The following is a 26,032-nucleotide window of genomic DNA, read 5'->3' as shown; positions in this document are numbered from 1 at the left end:
CTGTTAGTGAGTATTGTCTGCTACTCGCATATTCGTTATGAGTAGCGGGTGCAATGTAAGTCAATGGGAAATACTAAGTAGTGAGTAACCTGAAAGCCATACTATTTGCTGCTCACAAAGTACAGCTTTCGGGTTACTCGCTAGTTAGCGAGTATTTCCCATTGACTTACATTGCGCCTGCTACTCGTAACAAATATGCGAGTAGCGGACAGTACTCGCTAACAGCATAGCCAGTAGGAATAGTGAACTACTCACTCAACACTAGCAAACACCCCAAAGCAGGCGGACTGTAGAGAAGTTTCTGGTCACATTAATTTGTTACCAACCCCCATACATCGACATTTTGTGCTTGGCTATACCCAGAAATGGCGTCTATTTACAAAATTTCCAACAACATAATGTTTTGCAAAGTTACTTTATTACATCACATCAATGTATCCTGCAACTTGTCACTGAGGAGCAAAAACACAGACCTAGCACATGTAAATGTGGCTCCACTACATGTCCAACACACAGTGTAATAGGCAGAGCGTATTACACACGACACGCAGGGAACATTGCCGCCCATTCACATCTTTGGCGATACATAAGGACAGAAAAATAAACTCTGGACAGTGAGTGCTGTGATGTATAATCTTCTATACTTTCCATCTGTAATATTCTTTATTACTACTTTTCTGTGGACTTAAAGTGCTGGGACAATATAATTTAAATTACAAAAGATAAAATGGATAATCATTATATAATAGAGCAGTAAAGCACACAATGGAAACAGACAGGCTATGATGATACGAGGCAGATGACTGGGTCCGTAGCTTTCAGATCGCTCCTGCTTCTGACTCTTTTGGTCTGGGCACGTGGACGTGTTCCAGCTGGCCAGCATCTGAAATGTCGTAGCTGGTCTTATACTTGGCCAGAATTTTCATCAGAGGTCTGAGCTTCAGCCACCATTGCTCCTTTGGAATTCTGTGTCTGGATTTGGAAAGTAAGAAAGAAATCTTGTTTTGGTACAGTGTATATGAAACATTAGGACTTAAAGGTGTTATCTGTTTGTACAACCCCTTCTTAAATAGTGTTTTCCTGAAAATAAGCCCTAGCAGGAATTTTATGGTTTTTTGCAACAAGGCTTTAAATATAAGCCCTAGTTGTAGTTCAATAATGAAGTGTCCATGCAGCTAAAAACATCAAAGTATTAATACTGCAGGACACTTGATTAAAGAAAGCAGACACCATAATCGTACCATTGGGTACGCTGTGGATCAAGAGGACCTGCAATGGAACGTATCAATGTGTTCCACCGCAGGTCCTCACATTAAGGCCATGTGTGCACTAGAAACTTCCTTTTTCTTAAGGAAAAACCGGACCCTCTGAAAGAATCCTGCACCTGCGGTAAAAAACTGCAACAAAATCCTCATGCGGTTTGGTGCGGAATTTCTGCGGTGTTTCCAGGGGTTGGTCCCTGTGGGTTTTTACCAATAATTAATGGCAAAAACAGCAGGTACCTGCAGAAAAGAAGTGACATGCACATTAATGCTGCGGGTAAATCCGCAGGTATAAAAAAAAAAAACGCAGTGTGTGCACCAGGGCTGTGGAGTCGGTAAGCCAAACCTTCGACTCAGACTCCTCAATTTCTCTTGCTCCAACTCCCACATATATTGCTTATAGTTAGGTGAAAAATTAATTGTAGTACATGAACATGTGTATGTGAACATCAGACATTTAATAATTTTTATAATACAATAATCAAGATATTTGGATAGAACATAAAATATATTTATTGGATATAACTTTAGAACACAAAAAACTGTAATAAATTGTAAATATGTAATACAATATGTAATATACAGTAGATTACATATATATCTTGTGTGTATTTATCATGTGTATTTATTGTGTGTGTGTATAATATATTATATATATTATACACACATTATATTAATTTGTATTACATATTTACAATTTATTAGTTTTTTGTGTTCTAGAGTTGTATTCTAATAAGTATATTTTATGTTCTGTCTAAATATCTTGATTATTGTATCATAAAAATGATTAAATGTCTGATGTTCACATTGTACTACAATAAATTTTTCACTTAAATATAAGCATTATACTAAATATTATTTAGTAAAATATTCAGCACATTCTGCATTGCACTACTGTCCCCAATTTATTATATATTTTAGGAGTCGAGTCGGTGCATTTTATACCGACTCCGACTCTACCAAAATGAGCTCCACGACTCCGACACCACAGCCCTGGTGCGCATAGCATTTTTTTATACCGATAGGTTTTGTTGGGGAATGACTGCAGAAAGGTTAGACACCTTTTTCTGCAGCAAATCCGTGGCAAAATCCCCAGCATGCGCACATTGCCTAATAGCGTCCTAGGTCTCCTTGTCTGCCAGAAGTCGTGTGGTATCACCGGATGTGGGTGACTTGTAAGGGTCACTCAGAAGCAGGGGAGGACGGTTGTGCAGAAGACAAGGACCCGCAGAGAGTGCCCGCTGAGGACTTTGGAGAGATGCAGATACCTAGAGTCTGATAAGCATTATTCTCCTGGGGGGGAAGGAGGGGGCTGGCTTTTTTGGGGGGGAAAAGTTAACCACAACCAGTTTCCCCCCAAAATAAGCCCTAACACATTTTTCGGGGCAAAAAAATATGACTGTCTTATCTGGGGGAAATGCGGTACTACGTTTCCTAATGTAAAATAAAAACCCCTTACATTCAGCTCATGGCGTTTGGTTTCTTGAGGCCTAAATGATATTGGGCTGCTCTTCTCTCACTTCTTTTTAAGGGACAGTACTGCAGCACATTTTAAACCACTGTTTGTCTCCGTGGTATAAAAATATCACTCTCGCTTCAGGAGACCTAGCACCAACATTACCAGCCACATCAGGTGCAAGAGGTCTATTTAATAGTGTATGTAATTTGTATTGTGAAATCTGGTGACAGATCTGCTTTAAGCAATAGCCAAGACAGACAAGCATATTTAAAGTATTATTCCCATCCTGATTGCATGTCATGGAGATATACTACCACTTCACGATCTGTGAGTCTGACCTTGGAACCTCCCTGCATCTGATTTAGCACTGCTGCCCTTGATGCACAGTGGCCGTCCAGGGAACTGCAGCCAGCACATGGCTAAATATAACCTTATATGGTTGCACATTGCTTTCCACAACTAACACTTGTAAATGTCAATCCTAAAAGCTTGGTGCTCTTGAGAGAAGGCCTAGTGCTGACGATATGGTGTCTGATTTATACTAGCACTTACTTGAAATCTGTTTCATCTCTGAGTTGCATAACGGGCTGAAAGAGTAGAGCTCGTCTGCGCATTCCTAGTAGACACACACTGTCTTCTGTGTTTGCAAATATCCTACCTGAAGATTGGAGAAAACACTGATTAGCACATCAATACTCTAGGCTGGGAAGATCTCTCACGTTCTCAAAAAATTGAGTTAAATACATTGACAGAATCGGGGAAGCTCAGGGATATTATCCTTTTATTTTTTCCATTTTTCGCTACATCGCTCTAATGCAGAGATACTTACATTTGTTGCGTCTGTGGTACAGTATGTGAAATCTCTGCTTGTAGTGCAACTGGGCATTTCTTGTCTTCTCTTGGGACTTGTGCTTTCACGCCTCAATCCCAGCTCGGCAGCTTCTAGCCTGCTAAATTAGCTGCTGAGCTGTGATAGAGGTGAAAGCACAAGCCACAAGAGAAGACTAAAGAAATACCCAGTTGCACTATGTGCAGAGATTTCACATACTGCACCGCAAAAGCAACAAATATGACTATCCCTGCGGTAGAGCTCCACAGCGAAAATGGAAAAAAGTTGCAAAATCAAGACAGTTCAGGAAACTTTACAACTCTTTAAGTCAATCCTTCTCGTTTAACTTGAGGTTTTACAAAATCTAATTCGCTCATTAGTACATCGATAACGAGCTTATCAAGGATGATACAGGACATCATTCACAAATCACTATATTCAAAGATAAATAATTGATTATAGACAGACATGACAGTATCATGATCTATTACATCAGTATCCTGAGCGGATATTGATTAGGTGCAGTACCTCTTTCAGACTGTAGAACAGCTGGGTTGTGGTTTTTGTTGTTTTTGCATAAAATTGTCTAAAGCTGCAATGCAGGGTGTGAATAACTGCATTTTACAATCTTTCTAAAATAACCAAGGAAAAAAAAGCAAGCAAAAACTACATTCAGAAACATAGTTTCCTAACTGAAGCCACTACTGTGCATGGAATCGGTTACCGGGCTCACAAGTCTGATGTGGAGTATGTGCTGGCCTGTGCTACACTGTGGTATGCACAGGACATGCTTAGCTCCCGGTAAAGATAAGACCAGATTCATGCAAATGTAATACAGGTGCATTTTTCGCCTGTATTAAGCTGGTTTATCCAGGTCATGAAACCTGTTTGTTGCTCAGTATACTGGCCCAACCACATTTTGCTGGTGAGCCAGTTCAGTTTGCTTAGGCTGGAGTTACACTTGTGAGTGAAACGCACGAGACTCGCATCGCATCACCCAGCACGGCCTTCTGCTCTCCAGACGGGAGCGGATCAGCTGCATGCATTTCTATGCAGCGTAGACGGTTCTGTCCGGAGAGCAGAAGGTCGTGCTGGGTGATGCGATGTGAGTCACTTGCAAGTGTGACCGGCCGTAAAGGACTACTCCAGGGAGATAAAAAAAAAAAAAATTCCACTGTCCTTGCCCTCAAACTATAAAGATGAGATTAACAATGAGGTTCCTGTAAATGTAATTAAGTGTGATGCTTGAGCTGCTCCTTGATGCTCCCCTCTACACCCTGGGATGTTGCATCACACTGCAGGGGGGGTGTCCTTATCAATGCTGTTGAGGCGAGGCAAGATGACAATCTGTTTTCATAATGCAGGAAAGTAGATAGTATCAGGGGATGGCTGTTATTAGGCAGCATGGAGCAAGTCACACTACCTGATGTGTGGTGAAACATACCAGCAGGGAGGGGGAGCAGCTCCAGTGTCACACTGAATTACAGGTACAGCACAGTGCATTACATCTTTATATGTTATGTGGGCGGGGAGAATAGAATATTTTTTTTCCTCTCTGGAATACTCCTTTTTAGAGTAAAGCTAGAGCTACACGGCCATGCGATTAAAGGTCACTATATGTCACCGCTTCATTGCAGCATAATGCAGGTGAATAGGTTCACACTCCAACCCTAAGCGTAATTCAACCACAACCAGCAATTCAAAACGTTTTTTTGTTTTTTTTTAATGTGATTTTGCTTGTCTCCGTTGCTGAACTCAAGGGAGTCACAATGCAATACCTGCATTAAGTTGCAATATACTATCGTCACATCACCCTTCTTGGCCACAAAACCTTTCTCGTGGCCAAAATTAGAGTGTGCCCTACCAGTGTCACTGCTGTTGCAACATAAGAGAAGTAGGAATGGATTCCGAAGCCAAATTTCAGAGATATCACGTGAGTAAGGGCCGTTTCACACGTCAGTGAAAAACACTGACGTTCTTCACTGGCGTGTAAAACACGCACATGTCCCTGCGTGTGCCGTGATTCACGGCACACGTGGGTTGTCTAAGTGCAATCCGGGCTCCGTTCTCCGTGGCCCGTGATTGCACTTAGAAAACAACTCACCTGTGCACGCTCCCGCTCTCCATGGTGCTGATCGCTCCCGTGGTGCAGCATCCGGCCGGCGGTGACCCCCGCAGCAGCTGCTTCCGGGTCGGCTGTGTCGCGCATAATGAATATGCGCGACAATAATGAGCCGGCTCAGAAGCAGCAGGGAGAACGGGCTGCAGAGGACATCGCTGGACGTCGGGTGAGTTAAAATGTTTTTTTTATTTTAAAAGCACGTTTTTTTCTGGCACGTGTTTCACGGACCACACCACTGCGTGGTCCGTGGAACATCAGTGATGCCAGAAAAAAATGGACATGTCTCCGTGTGGCAATCACGCACACGCGGGTACGCTGCACGGAGACACGTGCAGTGACAAATCACTGACATGTGAGCAGACCCATTCATTATAATGGGTCTGCATATGTCAGTGATTCTGATACGTTTAAAAAAAAGCACAAACGTACCAGAATCACTGACATACGCAGACCCATTATAATGAATGGGTCTGCTCACACGTCAGTGATTTTTCACTGCACGTGTCTCCGTGCGGCGTACCCGCGTGTGCGTGATTGCCGCACGGAGACATGTCCATTTTTTTCTGGCATCACTGATGTTCCACGGACCACGCAGTGGTGTGATCCGTGAGACACGTGCCAGAAAAAAACGTTCTTTTAAAATAAAAAACATTTTAACTCACCCGGCGTCCAGCGATGTCCTCTGCAGCCCGTTCTGCCGGCTGCTTCTGAGCCGGCTCATTATTGTCACGCATATTCATTATGCGCGACACAGCCGACCCAGAAGCAGCTGCTGCGGGGGTCAGCGCCGCCCGGATGCTGCACCGCGGGAGCGATCAGCACCATGGAGAGAGCGGGAGCGCGCACAGGTGAGTTGTTTTCTAAGTGCAATCACGGGCCACGGAGAACGGAGCCCGGATTGCACTTAGACAACCCACGTGTGCCATGAATCACGGCACACGCAGGGACATGTGCGTGTTTTACACGCCAGTGAAAAGCGTCACTGTTTTTCACTGACGTGTGAAACTGGCCTCAGGCTGAGTTCACATGACCTGTAATTATCCGCTAGAATGGTTCTTGCAGAGATCCATTGGCAAAATAATGTTAGCTGGATCTGTTTTTATTTTTAACATTGGAGAGTCTATGGCGAATGGATCCATTACAGGATTCCTATTTATTTTCCATTTGAAACAGATCCAGCAGAAATCAGTTAAAAGTTGTGTGTTTCCAGAACTTTTTTCCCAATGGATCTCTGCAAGATTTATTTTAATGGAGATTACAAGACATTAACTCAGCCTTACACAGTACAGTACAGTCTATGGAGGCAAAGTTTCATTCAAACTGCACACAAAAATCATCTTGGGGGGGGGGGGGGGGATTTTTTTTTGCCACAGCCATGGGTTGCACTCTAGTGGACTGCGATGTTGCAGTCTTCATGTCGCCCTGTATTCTGTACTTGTTAGTCCTATGTTCTTGACCATAAAATGTGGTTAGTGGAGAGCAATAGGGAAGGTGCAATAGTGGGGCCCTACACACAGGGATGGGAACGCTTTTACAATATTTACACTAAGTAATAATGAGACATTACCTTCCTCTAGGGATCCATGCAGTCATGAAAGAAAATATAAAAGCAAAAAAAAGTAGTTTTAGCTACGAATGTCACTACAATCTAATAGGCAGCTGAAAGCAGTGTGCACCAAGCAGACTCCCAATACCACGACCGCAAGCAAAATGTGGCAGCAGCAGCTTAGAAAACGTGATCAATCTCATATACATATACAGTGCAAAGTATAATAGCATTTCAGTACAGAGGCCGCTTTCAGACGTCCGTAATTAATCAGGTACCAGTCACGCGCATGGTTATGGTCACACGTGTGACATCCGTGTTTGCATACGTGTGACACGTACCGGAGAAAACACGTGTCTGTGAAATGAAGGGAATTTTGTTACTTACCGTAAATTCCTTTTCTTCTAGCTCCAATTGGGAGACCCAGACGATTGGGTGTATAGCTACTGCCTCCGGAGGCCACACAAAGCATTACACTAAAAAGTGTAAGGCCCCTCCCCTTCTGGCTATACACCCCCCGTGGGATCACGGGCTGCTCAGTTTTAGTGCCAAAGCAAGAAGGAGGAAAGCCAATAACTGGTTTAAACAAATTCAATCCGAAGAACATCGGAGAACTGAAAACCGTTCAACATGAACAACATGTGTACCCGAAAAAACCAAAAATCCCGAAGGAAACAGGGCGGGTGCTGGGTCTCCCAATTGGAGCTAGAAGAAAAGGAATTTACGGTAAGTAACAAAATTCCCTTCTTCTTCGGCGCTCCATTGGGAGACCCAGACGATTGGGACGTCCAAAAGCAGTCCCTGGGTGGGTAAATTAATACCTCATGTTAGAGCTGCAAAAAACAGCCCTTCCCTACGAGGAGGCAACCGCCGCCTGCAGGACTCTTCTACCTAGGCTGGCGTCCGCCGAAGCATAGGTATGCACCTGATAATGTTTGGTGAAAGTGTGCAGACTCGACCAGGTAGCTGCCTGGCACACCTGTTGAGCCGTAGCCTGGTGTCGGAATGCCCAGGACGCACCCACGGCTCTGGTAGAATGGGCCTTCAGCCCTGAAGGAACCGGAAGCCCGGCAGAACGGTAGGCTTCAAGGATTGGTTCCTTGATCCATCGAGCCAGGGTGGATTTGGAAGCCTGCGACCCTTTGCGCTGACCAGCGACAAGGACAAAGAGTGCATCCGAGCGGCGCAGGGGCGCCGTGCGGGAAATGTAGATTCTGAGTGCTCTCACCAGATCTAACAAATGCAAATCCTTTTCATACCGATGAACTGGATGAGTACAAAGAGAAGGTAAGGAGATATCCTGATTGAGATGAAAGGAGGATACCACCTTAGGGAGAAACTCCGGGATCGGGCGCAGCACTACCTTGTCCTGGTGAAACACCAGGAAGGGGGCTTTAGATGACAGCGCTGCCAGTTCGGACACCCTCCGAAGAGACGTGACCGCTACCAGAAAGGCCACTTTCTGTGAGAGTCGAGAAAGTGAAACATCCCTCAGAGGCTCGAAGGGCGGCTTCTGGAGAGCAACTAGTACCCTGTTCAGATCCCATGGGTCTAACGGCCGTTTGTACGGAGGGACGATGTGACGAACCCCCTGCAGGAACGTGCGTACCTGAGGAAGTCGTGCTAGACGCTTTTGAAAAAATACAGATAGCGCTGAGACTTGCCCTTTAAGGGAGCCGAGCGACAAACCTTTTTCCAACCCAGACTGCAGGAAGGAAAGAAACGTAGGCAATGCAAATGGCCAGGGGGACACTCCCTGAGCAGAGCACCAGGATAAGAATATCTTCCACGTTCTGTGGTAGATCTTAGCAGACGTGGGCTTCCTAGCTTGTCTCATGGTGGCAACAACACCTTGAGATAATCCTGAAGACGCTAGGATCCAGGACTCAATGGCCACACAGTCAGGTTCAGGGCCGAAGAATTCAGATGGAAAAACGGCCCTTGCGACAGCAAGTCTGGTCGATTTGGCAGCGCCCACGGTTGTCCGACCGTGAGATGCCACAGATCCGGGTACCACGACCTCCTCGGCCAGTCTGGGGCGACGAGTATGACGCGGCGGCAATCGGACCTGATCTTGCGTAGCACTCTGGGCAAGAGTGCCAGAGGTGGAAACACATAGGGCAGCTGGAACTGCGACCAATCCTGCACTAAGGCGTCTGCCGCCAGAGCTCTTTGATCGCGAGACCGCGCCATGAAGGCCGGAACCTTGTTGTTGTGCCGAGACGCCATTAGGTCGACGTCCGGCATTCCCCAGCGGCGACAGATTTCCTGAAACACGTCCGGGTGAAGGGACCATTCCCCTGCATCCATACCCTGGCGACTGAGAAAGTCTGCTTCCCAGTTTTCTACGCCCGGGATGTGAACTGCGGATATGGTGGAGGCCGTGGCTTCCACCCACAGCAGAATCCGCCGGACTTCCTGGAAGGCTTGCCGACTGCGTGTCCCGCCTTGGTGGTTGATGTATGCCACCGCTGTTGAGTTGTCCGACTGAATTCGGATCTGCTTTCCTTCCAGCCACTGTTGGAAGGCCAGTAGGGCCAGATACACTGCCCTGATTTCCAGAACATTGATCTGAAGAGTGGACTCCTGCTGAGTCCACGTACCCTGAGCCCTGTGGTGGAGAAAAACTGCTCCCCACCCTGACAGACTCGCGTCTGTCGTGACCACCGCCCAGGAAGGGGGTAGGAAGGACCTTCCCTGTGATAATGAGGTGGGAAGAAGCCACCACTGAAGAGAGTCCTTGGCCGTCTGGGAGAGGAGGACTTTCTTGTCTGACGTCGACCTCCCGTCCCATTGGCGGAGAATGTCCCATTGAAGTGGGCGCAGATGAAACTGGGCAAACGGGACTGCTTCCATTGCTGCCACCATCTTCCCCAGGAAGTGCATGAGGCGTCTTAAGGGGTGCGATTGACCTTGAAGGAGAAACTGCACCCCTGTCTGTAGTGACCGCTGCTTGTCCAGCGGAAGCTTCACTACCGCTGAGAGAGTATGAAACTCCATGCCAAGGTATGTCAGTGATTGGGTCGGTGACAGGTTTGACTTTGAAAAGTTGATGATCCACCCAAAAGTCTGGAGAGTCTCCAGCGCAATGTTTAGGCTGTGTTGGCATGCCTCTTGAGAGGGTGCCTTGACAAGCAGATCGTCTAAGTAAGGGATCACCGAGTGTCCCTGAGAGTGCAAGACTGCTACCACTGCTGCCATGACCTTGGTGAAAACCCGTGGGGCTGTCGCCAGACCGAAGGGCAGGGCTACGAACTGAAGATGGTCGTCTGCTATCACGAAGCGTAGAAAACGCTGGTGCTCTGGAGCAATCGGCACGTGGAGATAAGCATCTTTGATGTCTATTGATGCTAGAAAATCTGCTTGAGACATTGAGGCAATGACGGAGCGGAGGGATTCCATCCGGAACCGCCTGGTTTTTACGTGCTTGTTGAGCAGTTTTAGGTCCAGAACAGGACGGAACGAGCCGTCCTTTTTTGGCACCACAAACAGATTGGAGTAAAAACCTTGACCTCGTTCCTGAAGAGGAACAGGGATCACCACTCCTTCTGCCCTTAGAGAGCATACCGCCTGCAGAAGGGCATCGGTTCGGTCGGGATGTGGGGAAGTTCTGAAGAACCGAGGCGGAGGACGAGAACTGAACTCTATCCTGTACCCGTGGGACAAAACGTCTGTTACCCACCGGTCCTTGACCTGTGGCAGCCAAATGTCGCAAAAGCGGGAGAGTCTGCCACCGACCGATGATGCGGAGGGAGGAGGCCGAAAGTCATGAGGCAGCCGCCTTGGAAGCGGTTCCTCCGGTTGCTTTCTTTGGGCGTGAATGAGCCCGCCAGGAATCTGAGCTCCTCTGCTCCTTCTGAGTCCCCTTGGACGAGGAGAATTGGGCCCTGCCCGAGCCTCAAAAGGACCGAAACTTCGACTGTCCTCTCCTCTGTTGAGGTTTGCTTGATCTGGGCTGGGGTAAGGAAGAATCCTTACCCTTGGACTGTTTAATGATTTCCGCCAATTGCTCACCAAACAGTCTGTCTCCAGATAATGGCAAACTGGTTAAGCATTTTTTGGAAGCAGAATCTGCTTTCCATTCCTTTAACCACAAGGCTCTGCGCAAAACCACAGAGTTGGCGGACGCCATTGAGGTACGGCTCGTGGAGTCTAGGACCGCATTGATAGCGTAAGTCGCAAACGCAGACATTTGCGAGGTTAATGACGCCACTTGCGGCACTGATGGACGTATGAGAGAGTCCACCTGCTCCAGACCAGCTGAAATAGCTTGGAGTGCCCACACGGCCGCGAATGCTGGAGCAAACGACGCGCCGATAGCTTCATAGACCGATTTCAACCAAAGGTCCATCTGTCTGTCATTGGCATCTTTTAGTGAAGCCCCATCTTCCACTGCAACTATGGACCTAGCCGCAAGCCTGGAGATTGGGGGGTCCACTTTTGGACACTGGGTCCAGCGTTTGACCACGTCAGGGGGAAAGGGATAACGTGTATCCTTAAGACGTTTGGAGAAACGCTTGTCTGGATAAGTGTGGTGTTTCTGGACTGCTTCTCTGAAGTCAGAGTGGTCCAGAAAAGTACTCAATTTACGCTTGGGATACCTGAAATGGAATTTCTCCTGCTGTGCAGCTGCCTCCTCCGCTGAAGGGGCTGGGGGAGAAATATCCAACAGTCTATTGATGGCCGCTATAAGATCATTTACCATAGCGTCACCATCAGGAGTATCCAGATTGAGAGCGGTCTCAGGATTAGACTCCTGATCAGCTACCTCTGCCTCATCATACAGAGAAGCCTCTCGCTGAGACCCTGACCAGTGTGATGACGTCGAGGGTCTTTCCCAGCGAGCTCGCTTAGGCTGCCTGGGACTGTCGTCCGAGTCAGAGCCTTCAGCCTGTGATGCCTGAGACCCCCTTGTAGCCTGGACTAGTTCCAACTGAGGGGGACCGGGGAACATTGCATCAACAGTGTCCATGGTCTGAGTGACCGGCCTGGACTGCAAAGTTTCAAGAATTTTTGTCATAGTCACAGACATCTTATCAGCAAAAACTGCAAACTCTGTCCCCGTCACTGGGGCAGGGTTCACAGGCGTCTCTGCCTGGGCCACTACCACCATAGACTCCGGCTGACGAAGTGGCACAGGGACCGAACATTGCACACAATGGGGGTCAGTGGAACCTGCCGGTAGATCAGCCCCACATGCGGTACAAGCAGCATATAAAGCCTGTGCCTTGGCACCCTTGCTTTTTGCGGATGACATGCTGTTGTCTCCTCAGAGCAATAGGGTATAAGCCAAGAAGCGACCGTACAGTGCAATATATAGGTACAGACAAAAAGTACACTAAATAACACTGTGGCACTAGTGGGGTCAGCACTTTTGTGCTGCTTACCGCCCGCTTAGCAGCGGGTGTGTGGTCGCCAGAATCCCTTGTCTGGGTCTCCCAGGGCTATGTCCGTTCTCCAGCTCAGACTGCATGCAGGAATGGCTGCCAGCGTCCTGTGAAGAGGGACGGTCCGTGGGCGTGTTCAGACAAAGTGCGGGAAACTGGCGTCCCACTGTGCCCAGTGAGGGGGGTGGAGTATGTAAATAAGACTCCAGCCCTCGGCGCTGACTGTACAGCGTCTCTCCCCTTCCGTGATTGACAGGGTTGGGGGCGGGAACGAAACGGAGCTAGGCCGCAAAAGCCGGGGACTAGATTTATGAGCGCTGCCGTCGTAAAAGCACGGTCAGCGCCAGTCCCCGGCGCACTACAAGCCTCAGCCGCGCCGCCGCTCCAGGGGCGGTCGGCGCGGTAGTTCCCAACACAGAAAGTCACTCAGCTAAGCTGTAGTGAATAAGACCCAGGCGCGCAGCGCTACTGTCCCCGGCGCACTAGAACACCCAGCCACTCTGGCGTGTGTCTGTGCCTGTCTGTACGGGGACACAGAGTACCTGAATGTTGCAGGGCCTTGTCCCTGACGGCACTCAGCTCCGTATCCAGCAGGATCTCCGGGTCTGTGGATGGAGCCCGGCCTCAGAGTCTGGAGGCCGGTAAGATCCCACTTCCCCAGAGCCCTTCAGGGGGATGGGGAAGGAAAGCAGCATGTGGGCTCCAGCCTCCGTACCCGCAATGGGTACCTCAACCTTAACAAACACCGCCGACAAGAGTGGGGTGAGAAGGGAGCATGCTGGGGGCCCTAGTATGGGCCCTCTTTTCTTCCATCCGACATAGTCAGCAGCTGCTGCTGACTAAACAGTGGAGCTATGCGTGGATGTCTGACCTCCTTCGCACAAAGCTTGAAAACTGAGCAGCCCGTGATCCCACGGGGGGTGTATAGCCAGAAGGGGAGGGGCCTTACACTTTTTAGTGTAATGCTTTGTGTGGCCTCCGGAGGCAGTAGCTATACACCCAATCGTCTGGGTCTCCCAATGGAGCGCCGAAGAAAAAAAGATTTTCCATATTTACCTGCTGCCTCCCACTCCTGACCCCCACTCATATTCATTGATTATTCACCACACTCAGGACATTGAAGCCTGGCAGCGCTGGGGACAGGTGAGTATTCTGCAAGCACAGTGACATCTAGGTCATTGACATCCTGATGACCCCCGCGCTACAGCTTCACGGGTTCATCACCGTTCATTGGGAACTGAGATGAGTCCCTGATGCTGTCCACGCAATGTTCCAGGTTCTCAAAACACGCACGCACGCACACGCACGCACGCACACACACGTACGCACGCGCACATACACGCGCACACTCTGCTGTATACTCATCCAGCGCTGCGGTCCCCAGCACTGAAGTCCCCCGCGATGCTTCCTGCTCCACAGAGCACTGAATATTCAGTGAGTATAATGAGCGGCGGTCGGGAGCGGGAGACAGCAGAGCCGGAGACAGCAGCGCTAGATACAGGTAAATATAGAAAATCTGTTTATTAAAAAGCCCCCTGTTTTCTCCGGTACGTGTCTAACTGATGTCACACAGATCACATCAGTGTGCGATCCATGCGACACCCGTGCTACCGGAGAAAAAACGGACATGCCTGCGTGTGTGGTCATGAGAGTGTGTCCGTGTGAGTAACAGCAAATAATAGCATGGGTACGTGTGCCATCCATTTTAAAAACAGATGTCACACGTACCTGAAACACGGACATCTGAAACCAGCCTAATGTGCATCTATCATCTAAACTGGGGAACTAAATACTACACACGGATGCCATCCCCGGATCTACTGGCGCATACTCACATGCGCTAGTTATCAAACAATCATCATTGATATTCCTGCTGACTGCAGAGCATCACTTCACCCACAAAGTGACTGCGCCTGAACTAATGGGCATTAGTAAAAATAAGCCCTGGGACTACACAGCAACTGTGGCTGCAACACAGGTTGTGCAGTCAAAGATTTCTATGTGTCACATTACGATCCCGAGGGTCTGCAACAAGTGACAAAAATCTGACTATATGCGACTTTCTTGTGGCAGCAGCCTTGGGGTAGCGATGTGACCCTATTCACAATCTTGGGCCACCAGCCAAAGTAGCCATGTTGCCCCAGCTTCGACAAGTAGTTACCAAAAACATCCATGCAACTACTTAAGTGTTCAAATCGCAGATACCGTATTTTTCGCTTTATAAGACGCACCTGATTATAAGACGCACCCCCACATTTGGTGAAGGAAAAGAGAATTTTTTTTTTAATAAATGGGGTCTGTCTTATAATGCCAGTGTCCGTCTAACAAATCATATAGGGTATATGTCCCTCATAGCCCCCCATCCTAAAATTAGCCCCCTTAATCTGGATATGGCCCCCTTATATTGAATATAGCCCCCCAGTGATGCCACACGGCCCCCTGTGGCTGGCACATGGCTCCTATTGCTGCCCATGGCCCCTTGTGGCTGGCACATGGCCCCTATTGCTGCCCATGGCCCCCTGTGGCTGGCACACGGCCCCTATTGCTGCCCATGGCCCCCTGTGGCTGGCACACGGCCCCTACTGCTGCCCATGGCCCCCTGTGGCTGGCACACAGCCCCTACTGCTGCCCATGGCCCCCTGTGGCTGGCACACGACCCCCTGTGGCTGGCACATGGCCCCAATTGCTCCCCATGGCCCCCTGAGGCTGGCACACGGCCCCTATTGCTGCCCATGGCCCCCTGTGGCTGGCACATGGCCCCTATTGCTGCCCATGGCCTCCTGTGGCTGGCACGCGGCCCCTATTGCTGCCCATGGCCCCCTGTGGCTTGCACACGGCCCTTATTACTGCCCATGGCCCCCTGTGGCTGGCACACAGCCCATGGCCCCCTGTGGCTGGCACACGTCCCCTGTGCTGCCCATGGCCCCCTGTGGATGGCACACATCACCCTGTGTTTGATATGGCCCCATGCTGCTGCTTATAGTAAAATAAACTCTTTCCTTACCTTCTCCAGTGCTTTCCTCCTCGTGTCTCCCTCCGTGCTGCTGAGCTCCTCCACTTCCTGGTTCTCGGTGCTGGTCATGTGATCGATACAGCAGAGTGACATCTCTGTGTGCGTGATTACAGCAGCAGGAGGGAGACAGGGGAGACACGCTGGAGGAGGTAAGTAAAGAGTTTTTTATTTTACTATGGGCAGCAGCATGGGGGCCATATCTAGCACGGGGGGGGCAGGCACATATAATATGCGCTGCTCCGCCAGCCCGTCACCGCGGTGAGGTTTCAGCACCACGGTGATGGATAGCGGCAGTGCATATTATATGAGCGGGAGCAGAAGATCTCCCGCTGCAGCCTTCACCAGCTCACCAGCCTCTACAAGCCTCACTCAGCCCCCAGCACCGCTCCAGAGCTGCCCCCACCTCCTCTGGACCCTGCAGTATATAATCATATATTCGGATTATAAGACGCACCCCCTACTTTCCCCCAAAATTTGGGGGAACAAAAGTGCGTCTTATAAAGCGAAAAATATGGTAAGTTGCAGTCACATCTGACTTAAGGTGAATTTCTATGGCTAGTGAGTAGTGTGTGACCATAGACTAAAAAGCCAACACATTTGGAAACCTCTCCATCTTGGAGTTGCAATTTGACACCATAAGAAATCATTAGATGCAATGTTGCATTTTGCATTGATTTCAGTGTTGTGAGATGCATATAGCCTGAACCAAAATTATATTAGTGAAAACTAGCAGAATTTCCCAAAAAGACTTCCAAACAGCAGATATATGGCTGATGGCTGTGCACAATCCCTATTAATCTTGTCTACCTACGTTTTTATACATCAGGTCCTGTCTTGCTCCACCTGTTATTTGCATTATCCCCTTCCCGCTTTCATGCATACAGATATTCAGCGTTAGTCATCGTTACCCTTTTTGTACGTTTCCTTCAGTTTCCTGGAGATCCACTGAACGGCTTTTGCTGAGATTTTTGTGCCAAAATTTCTATCAAATGGTGAAGGAGCGCCGCCCTGTAAGAAGATGCATTCATGATGGTAAACTGTTACTTGTACTACCTATGGTCACTTTTCAAGAACATACAACCCCTGGCAAAAATGATGGACTCACCTGGCTCTGAGGATGTTCATTCAGTTGTTTACTTTTGTTTAAAAAAAGCAGATCACAGGCATGGCACAAAACTAAAGTCATTTCAAATGGCAACTTTCTGGCTTTAAGAAACACTAAACAAAATCATGAAAACATAATGTGCTAGCCAGTAACGGTTACTTTTCAAGACCAAACAGGGGGAAAAATTATGCAATCACCCTGTAAATTTTCATTCCCAAAACTAACACCTGCATCAAATAAGATCTGCTCGTTAGGCTATATCTAAAAAGGAGTGATCACACCTTGGAGAGCTGTTGCACCAAGTGAACTGACATGAATCATGGCTTCAACACGAGAGATGTCAATTGAAACAACGGAGAGGATTATCAAACTCTTAAAAGAGGGTAAATCATCACGCAATGTTGCAAAAAATGTTGGTTGTTCAGTCAGCTGCATCTAAAATCTGGACCAAATACAAACAACATGGAATGGTTGTTGAGGGCAAACATACTGGTAGATCAAGGAAGACATCAAAGCATCAAGACAGGAAACTTAAAGCAATATGTCTCCAAAACAGGAAATGCATAACCAAACAAATGAGGAACGAATGGGAGGAAACTGGAGTCAATGTCTGTGACCGAACTGTAAGAAACCGCCTAAAGGAAATGGGATTTACATACAGAAAAGCTAAACAATAGCCATCATTAACACCTAAACAGAAAAAAATAAGGTTACAATGGACTAAGGAAAAGCAATCGTGGACTGTGGATGACTGGATGAAAGTCATATTCAGTGATGAATCCCGAATCTGTATTGGGCAAGGTGATGATGCTAGAACTTTTGTTTGGTGTATTTGAGTGTTCTTTTGTTTGCTTGTTTTCATGATTCCATAATTTTTTCCTCATAATTGAGTGATTCCATAATTTTCCCCCTGTTTGGTCTTGAAAAGTAACTGTTACTGGCTAGCACATTATGTTTTCACTATATTTTTTTTAGTGTTTCTTAAAGCCAGAAAGTTGCCATTTGAAATGACTTTAGTCTTGTGCCATGCTTGTGATCTGCTTTTTTAAACAAAAGTAAATAACTGAATGAACATCCTCAGAGCCAGGGGAGGCCAGAATTTTTGCCAGGGGTTGTATGTCTCCTAACTCATTCCAATGGGGAAAGTATGGTCCTCACTCTTTTTTTTTTTTTTTTTTTTTTTTTTGTAGATACATCTGTGATTCAAGATCAACCTACTCTTCCACATACTAAAGGTGGTGAGAAAGGGGCGACTGATGTGAGAATGGGGCGACTGCATTGCTTCAACAGAAATAGTGATCATATTACAATAATTTTAAATGCCCTGATTCTCGCAATTTTGCACTCATATGCTTTATCAAACCAAATCACACAATATTTCTCTGAGGCTGATGTAACTACCTCCTTAGGACCATTTTCTCATCAACAAAGAACAAATGTCTGGTTATGCTGATCAGAGGCTGATCAAGAGTGGGATCTGGGTTTTCTCGGAGATGGATAATAAAAAAAGAAAAAGTTTCTCCATTCGCTCAGTCCATGAAAATCAGGTTGCACTCAGATGTCCTCTGAGCGTGGTCCGATGTTATCCATAGACCTATAGACTTGCATTGACGATTTTGATACATTTGGATCAAAATGAGAGGTCACTTATTTCAGGAAAGAATCAGACGTGCACAATTCCATACAATAACATGGGTATGAGTGGTATCTGTCAAAAAAACGGATAGCACTTTAACCAGTTGTGTGCACGATTCCTTACAATGAAGTAGGTTTAAAGGGGTTGTCCTGTGTTGTGAAAACCTGTGCATATGTAACTATGCTGACTAGAAGTGCGGCTCCTCGTTCAATTCACTTGTATAGAGCGAGGTCGAGCAAGTCTAGTTGAAATGTGGCGAGAAGTATGTATATGGCGTACTTGCACTCACATGTCTACCCTCTTTCCCTGGCAACATTGGAGAATCCTCACAGCGTGTGGTGCATTCACTGTAAGGATTCAGAAGTATGCAATCACATAGAGTAACTCCAGAATTTTATTACAACTCCTTTATAGGGAATCTGTCATTAAGTTTTTGCTGTGTAATCTGTCATGTAGGGGCTGAGACCCTAACTCCAGTAATGGGTCACTTACTTGGCTGTGTGCTGTTCTTTCAATTCAATCAGTGTTTTAGCAGCAGGTGATTATCACTACAGGACTAGTTGTTGTGTGCTCCATGTCAACTGTCCCCCACCACTGATTAGCAGCTTTCTGTCACTATACAGTGTACACAGAAAGCTGCCAATCAGTGGTGTAGGCTTGGTTATATAGGGCTCAGCATTAAGGATACTGCTATATCTGCAGCAGAGAAAATTGTTATTTTATCACAACTGCTGCACCCAGTAAACTTACAGATAAATTGCCAGAATCAGGATATCATCCCCTACATCATACTGCTAGCAAATGAGGTAGCAAAAACCTGGTGACGGGTTCCCTTTAAGAAATGTCTGCATCAGTCGTGTATTTGAGGATGTCATCACTGCAGATGTGAAGCGTGGCAGCACTGGAACGTGGGATGCTTCTCCAGAGTATTGTTTTTTTATGTCATGCTATTCTTGCACCCAACCAGCTAGTGTTTTTTTTAACCCTTTCTATCTACCGAATTCTTGGCATACGTTACCTGTTGCATGTGGCCTAGAACATTTTTTCTGCAGTCAAAGACTCCCTTCCCTTCCTCGGAATAAAGCTGATAAATAAAATCTGTCGTGTAATTTTCATTGCAGTTTTCATTCCTTGATAGGAAAATAAAAGTGAAGGTTTTAGATATACAGAATATCGCAAAAGTGAGTACACCCCTCACATTTTTGCAAATATTTTATTATATCTTTTCATGGGCCAACACTAAAGATATGACAATTTGATACAATGTGCAGTTGTCAGTGTACGGCTTGTATAACAGTGTAAATTTGGTGTTTCCTCTAAACTCAACGCACAGCCATTAATGTCTAAACCGCTGGCAACAAAAGGGAGTACACCTCTCAGTGTAAATGGCTTTGATGGATTTGTGTTAGAATTTGCAGCGCAGCCCGCTAGATGAAGGACTTACACAGACTCTACAGCAGTGAAATGGTAGAAAATGTTGAATGAATACTATTTAAAAAGTTGCATAATTTCACATTTAGGAAATAAGAAGGAAGGAAGGTTATATAAGCAATCCCCAAATACTTTCTTGCTAAATGAATGTGGGATGCAGAGGATCAGAATGAGGATAAGATTCCACTTGCGAGAGACTCGAGCATATCTCGCATCACATCTCCGGGAACAGCCTGCTTCTCCCCCGACAGGAGCGGGTCAGCTGCATCTATTTCTATGCAGCTGAGATGCTACCATCGGGAAAGAGGCAGGCTGTCCCCGGAGATGCGATGCGAGATATGCTCGAGTCTCTCGCAAGTGGAATCCTACCCTGCAACTAATTTGCACTAGCAGTTTTTGATTTAGCCACTAGGTGTCTCTCTACTGTGGATGTGAATACTGAATGACCATGACTAATGTTCGATGAAATATCCCCAGAAATAGACTCTGCTCATATGAGCGTCATGGCTGCAGTTCACAACCAAGGGATGATCGATACTGGTCAATCCTGATGAACTCTACTGACTGTTAGTTAAGGTATGCATCAGATTTCTGCTATTTTGACACTGCATATGGTAAGGCTATGTGCCCACATAGTGGGTTGTTTTGTTTTTTTTTGCATTTTTTCATATGTTTTTTCCTTGCTTTTTTTTAATCAATAAAACCAAGATAAAAGCATCCCAGCAAAGTCTATGAGAATCGTGACTTGCTGTGCACACGCTGCTTTTTTCTTGCAGATTATGTTGCTGGAAAAAAGAAGCAGTATGTCAATAGTTTCTACTTTTCTATAATCCCCCTGCAATGCTTTATCACTGCAGGGGATTATAGCGCAGCACTTTGCCTCACAACCGTGCATACAGCATGGTGGGAGAGGCTCTCCGTAGCTCAGTAACCCTGGGTTACACTGGCAGCGATCGGGTCCTTGTGATCGCATTCCAGAGACCCGATCGCCAGGGAGAGGTAAGTGATCCCTCTCCCTGCCTTCTAAATGCTGTGATCGCACTGATTGCAGCATTCAGGGGTTAAACTGCCGGGAGTGGCACAAGGACCGCTCTTTGCAATGAGAGCCAGGTCCCGGCTGTAACATCAGCTGGAGACCTTGGGCGATTTCGGGGGTACAGTGTCTGAACCCCCATGATCGCCATGACTTAAAAAAAGCACAAAAAGAAGCAGGAACAACGCATATAAAAAAAGGCAGAAACGCAAGAAAAAAATCTTTGTAGCATTTTTCCAACCAAAACTTGCTATTTTATGCACACATGAAAAAGCAACGTGGGCACATAGCCTAATGCTCCTTTGGTTAAAATTACTGCACTAATCTAAAATGAATCTTTCAGCAGGTTTTTACTATGTAATCTGACACCGGCATGATGTAGGGACAGAGAGCCTGTTTCATGTTATGCACAGTGTACTGGATGCAGCAGTTGTGATACAATTACAGTTTTCTCTGCTGCAGATATAGCAGAGCTCAGAATGCTGAGCCCTGTCTGTGTACACTGTATATTGACGGAAAGCTGTTAATTAGATAGGTGGTGGGTTTGGAATTGGAGGAAGAAGACAGACACTCTACTGATAATCTCCTGTAGATAAAACATTGATTTTATTGAAACAGTACACAGACCAGTAAGTGACACATCACTGTAATCAGGATCTCAGCCCCTATATTATACTGCTCTTAAATTACATAATATTACATGGCAAAAAACTGCTGACAGATTCCTTTTAAAGAAAGTCTATTATGCCATCTTAAAATCTAAAAAAAACATAAATACCATACAAAGGTAATACAAGGGTTAAGGTCAAAAAGTGGCATGCAACTGGTAGCATGGTGGCTCAGTGGTTACACGTTTGTCTTGTATCTCTAGGGTCCTGGGTACAAATCGGTCCAATCTATGAGGACTTTGTATGTGCTCCACACCTTATCTTGTACAGCGCTATAGAATATATTGGTGCTATATAAGTAAAGTAATAATACTGTTATGTCTGTACCTCAGGACAAGGCCTCTCTGGATACTTGTCTTCATCTTTTCTGTTAAATGCTCCACATTTGCCTATATGAAAGGAGTTAATGATAATTATATACAATTTTGAGCATATACAGTATAAATGGAGATAAATATGGTTTCAGCAATTTCAGGCAGAGTTGGCCTCGCTATTGTCCTGCAGACTGAGCTTTATTATTGTATATGAACAGTTAATGTCTCCAGACGCTGACATTACACTTAGGCCCTGAACCCACCGGAGCAGAACTATAGGGATGAAGAAGCAGCAGCTGCACCTTGGCCCTGAGGACATCAGTATCATAAATGTTTTTCAGATTTTTTTCCTTGAAGCCTGGAATTTCAAGCTCCTCCTCTGCAAACATGGACCTTTTGTGTTAATCTCTGAGGATTATCGTCTGCAGATTATTAGAATGCATATTTCAATGCCTCATTATAGATGGGGAGGGTGTATTGCATGTGCTGGAAAACATCTTAAAAGAATGAGAAAACATTTCCAAATGTGCTTAGGGGTATTTAGTACATCCATAGCACTGAATAGAGATGGGAGAGGTGACTGCGCAGCCACCACTTCACTCACTGCTAGTTGATACTACTCCACTCACTGCTGATTGGCTCCAGTTTACTCACAACTGGTACTGGTTGGCACCACTCCAATCACTGCCAGTTCACAAAATGCCACTCCATGCTGGTTGGCACCACTCCACGCATTGCTGGTTGGCATCACTGCACTCACTGCTGGTTGGCACCACTCCACTGACTGGTTGGCACAGCTCCATTCACTGCTGGTTGGCACCACTCCACTTACTGCTGGTTGGCACCACTCCACTCATTGTTGGTTGGCACCACTCCACTCACTGCAGGTTGGACACCGTCCAACAATTCTGCATTTTGGCTATTTTATTCTGGAGATATTTGCGGTTCCAAGAGGATGGACCTACATCTATCAGCAGTTTATAGAAATCTGCTTCACAAGCATCTTAAAAGTCAAAAACACAGAGCAATCCAAATTTGGCACCACTTTAAGGCAAAAGTTCTGCACAGTTATCATTAGTAGCTTAGGTGCCTACTGGATAAGGTCTGGCCACTCATTCCAAGAATAAAGATAAGATGCACCAAATTTACTAAGTGGAGTGTGCCTCTTAATGAATTTGGGACATCCTGTTCCTGCACACTGCTCACTAAAGCCTGCTTTACACACTACAATACATCTTATGATGTTTCGGCGGGGTCACGTCATAAGTGACGCACATCCGGCATCATAAGGTACATTGCAGTGTGTGACAGGTACGTGCGATTGCGATTGAACGAAAAACCGTTCATCGCATGCTTGTCGTTCATTCCTGACGAATTGAACGTCAGATTGTTCATCGTACCCGGGGTAGCACACATCGCAGTGTGTGACACCCCGGGAACGATGAACAGATCTCACCTGCCTCCTGCGGCTCCCGGCCGGTAATGCGGAAGGAAGGAGGTGGGCGGGATGTTTACGTCCCGCTCAGCTCCGCCCCTCCGCTTCTATTGGCTGGCTGCCGCGTGACGTCGATGTGACGCCAAACGTCCCTCCCACTCCAGGAAGTGGACGTTCGCCGCCCACATCGACGTCGTATGGAAGGTAAGTATGTTTGACGGGGGTTAATCGTTTGTGCGGCACATTCAACAAATTGAACGTGCTGCACATACGATGGGGGCGTTGCAAATTGCATACGATATCGTATGCGAAATTGCAACGTGTAAAGCAGGCTTAAGACTGACTTAGGAAAGGTCAATCTTACAGAATCGGGGCCTAAATCTTTGTAGCGGACTTCAAACTCTGCGTCAGACACAAATGGAGGCCTAAGACCCGTAAAGATATATTCTGAAATGACTCAGTACGGCCTGTGCGACCTACACTGACACCATTGTCTTCACCTACAGTGTTATTTGTAATTACCTGAAGTTCTCGAATGTCAAATTGCTCCTCAAAGATGTAGGCGGCATCGGCACCAGCAGCGAGGCCTCCCATGTTGGCCAGGTAGCCGCAGTATCCTCCCATTGTTTCAATAATGAAGACGCGCCTTTTCGTTCCGCTGGCAGATTGTTTGATGCGATCACAGGTCTAATCAAAATGCATGGTGCAAAAGTACATGATAATCTCACATAAAAAAACTCAATAACTTGTCAGATTTACTTTAATCTCTGTGATATTATTATATTTTCATTTTTGGCAATGAATTATGTCTCATTCATCACAGCAGCGCCCATTAAGGTTTCAGATTATGATATGTAATTTCCCAAAAATGTTTTGCTTCCTACCGATTCCATTCGTTTTATTGTCCGGCATTTATCTGCATCTTTTCCATCAAGTTCTCACTTAGTGCAGAGACACATATAGCATAAGTGACGTCCAACAGAATACCACCTTTTTTTTTTTCTTTTCGCAAAGCTGGTTATCTCACACTACTCATCTTCATCAAAAAGCTAAAGGGGTATTTCAGTAAGAAGTTATCACCTATTTACTGTACTCGCTATCTCCAGCAGTCCCATAGAGAGCAGAGTGGGGGTAAAACATGGGGCCAAAGCTCCCCGTTCTAGCGATCAGTGGGAGTCTCTGACCTCCTCTAGAAGATACTATCTATCCTGTGGATATGTGATAACTTCTTACCGATGTACCCCTTTAAGGAAGGACGCACCTGTAGTATTTTAGTATTTTGCGTATGTGCATATACTAATGATCTGTTCATGGATATTCAGATATCAAGTGCTGTGTTGAAAACCCTACAAATACAGCATCGACCTGCGTGAAATCCAAGGAAAACATCACTCCAGTATCTGATGAAATGACATGCAATTTCATCTAATAGGTAAAGAACTATGAATGGAGAATAAATGCTTCAGGGTGACACATAATGAACGTCTGAGACATAACGTGGAGCGGAAAGACGAGATGTAACCGTCTGAGAGACACAAATTGCCTGAGTCATTGAACTAACATCCTGCCGCTTATCACTTTCCTGCAACACTCTCACGTCTCCAGCTTTCATCATCTTATCATATATTAGTACACACAGGCTGCAGACAAGAAAAGAGAACTTCTGACACTTTCTTCTTCATATTGTGAATTCTGAGGTTCTACAGAATGGGATACAAAGCTGTACTGGATGGTAATTAGCAAGAGACAGTGATGTCACTGCCGATAATTAGCAAGTCACAGTGATGTCACTGCCGATAATTAGCAAGTCACAGTGATGTCACTGCGATAATTAGCAAGTCACAGTGATGTCACTGCTGATAATTAGCAAGTCACAGGGATGTCACTGCCGATAATTAGCAAGTCACAGTGATGTCACTGCCGATAATTAGCAAGTCACAGTGATGTCACTGCCGATAATTAGCAAGTCACAGGGATGTCACTGCTGATAATTAGCAAGTCACAGGGATGTCACTGCCGATAATTAGCAAGTCACAGTGATGTCACTGCCGATAATTAGCAAGTCACAGTGATGTCACTGCCGATAATTAGCAAGTCACAGGGATGTCACTGCTGATAATTAGCAAGTCACAGGGATGTCACTGCCGATAATTAGCAAGTCACAGTGATGTCACTGCCGATAATTAGCAAGTCACAGGGATGTCACTGCTGATAATTAGCAAGTCACAGTGATGTCACTGCCGATAATTAGCAAGTCACAGTGATGTCACTGCGATAATTAGCAAGTCACAGTGATGTCACTGCTGATAATTAGCAAGTCACAGGGATGTCACTGCCGATAATTAGCAAGTCACAGTGATGTCACTGCCGATAATTAGCAAGTCACAGTGATGTCACTGCCGATAATTAGCAAGTCACAGGGATGTCACTGCTGATAATTAGCAAGTCACAGGGATGTCACTGCCGATAATTAGCAAGTCACAGTGATGTCACTGCCGATAATTAGCAAGTCACAGGGATGTCACTGCCGATAATTAGCAAGTCACAGTGATGTCACTGCCGATAATTAGCAAGTCACAGTGATGTCACTGCCGATAATTAGCAAGTCACAGTGATGTCACTGCTGATAATTAGCAAGTCACAGGGATGTCACTGCCGATAATTAGCAAGTCACAGGGATGTCACTGCCGATAATTAGCAAGTCACAGGGATGTCACTGCCGATAATTAGCAAGTCACAGTGATGTCACTGCCGATAATTAGCAAGTCACAGTGAAGTCACTGCCGATAATT

The 26,032-nt window shown here is 46.3% G+C and overlaps 1 protein-coding gene across 5 annotated transcripts in view; it reads right to left on the bottom strand.

The window, feature by feature from the left end:
• Positions 1–399: 399 nt before the first annotated feature.
• PFKP (phosphofructokinase, platelet) overlaps positions 400–26,032 on the bottom strand; it is a 180,557-nt gene continuing 154,924 nt past the window's right edge. For all 5 annotated transcript variants that reach the window (XM_075315472.1, XM_075315473.1, XM_075315476.1 and 2 more), the window contains 6 exons: positions 23,763–23,927; positions 21,819–21,880; positions 19,378–19,489; positions 16,527–16,626; positions 3,274–3,379; positions 400–972 (listed from right to left, as the gene is read on the bottom strand). In XM_075315472.1, the coding sequence (XP_075171587.1) occupies positions 819–972; positions 3,274–3,379; positions 16,527–16,626; positions 19,378–19,489; positions 21,819–21,880; positions 23,763–23,927 (699 nt within the window). In that variant the 3' untranslated portion in view covers positions 400–818. The remainder of the gene's footprint in view (positions 973–3,273; positions 3,380–16,526; positions 16,627–19,377; positions 19,490–21,818; positions 21,881–23,762; positions 23,928–26,032) is intronic.

This window comes from Anomaloglossus baeobatrachus, chromosome 6 (assembly GCF_048569485.1).
Source record: "Anomaloglossus baeobatrachus isolate aAnoBae1 chromosome 6, aAnoBae1.hap1, whole genome shotgun sequence".
NCBI lineage: Eukaryota > Metazoa > Chordata > Amphibia > Anura > Aromobatidae > Anomaloglossus > Anomaloglossus baeobatrachus.
Note: the sequence above shows the minus strand (reverse complement) of the source record. Positions and strands in the feature narration are given on the sequence as shown.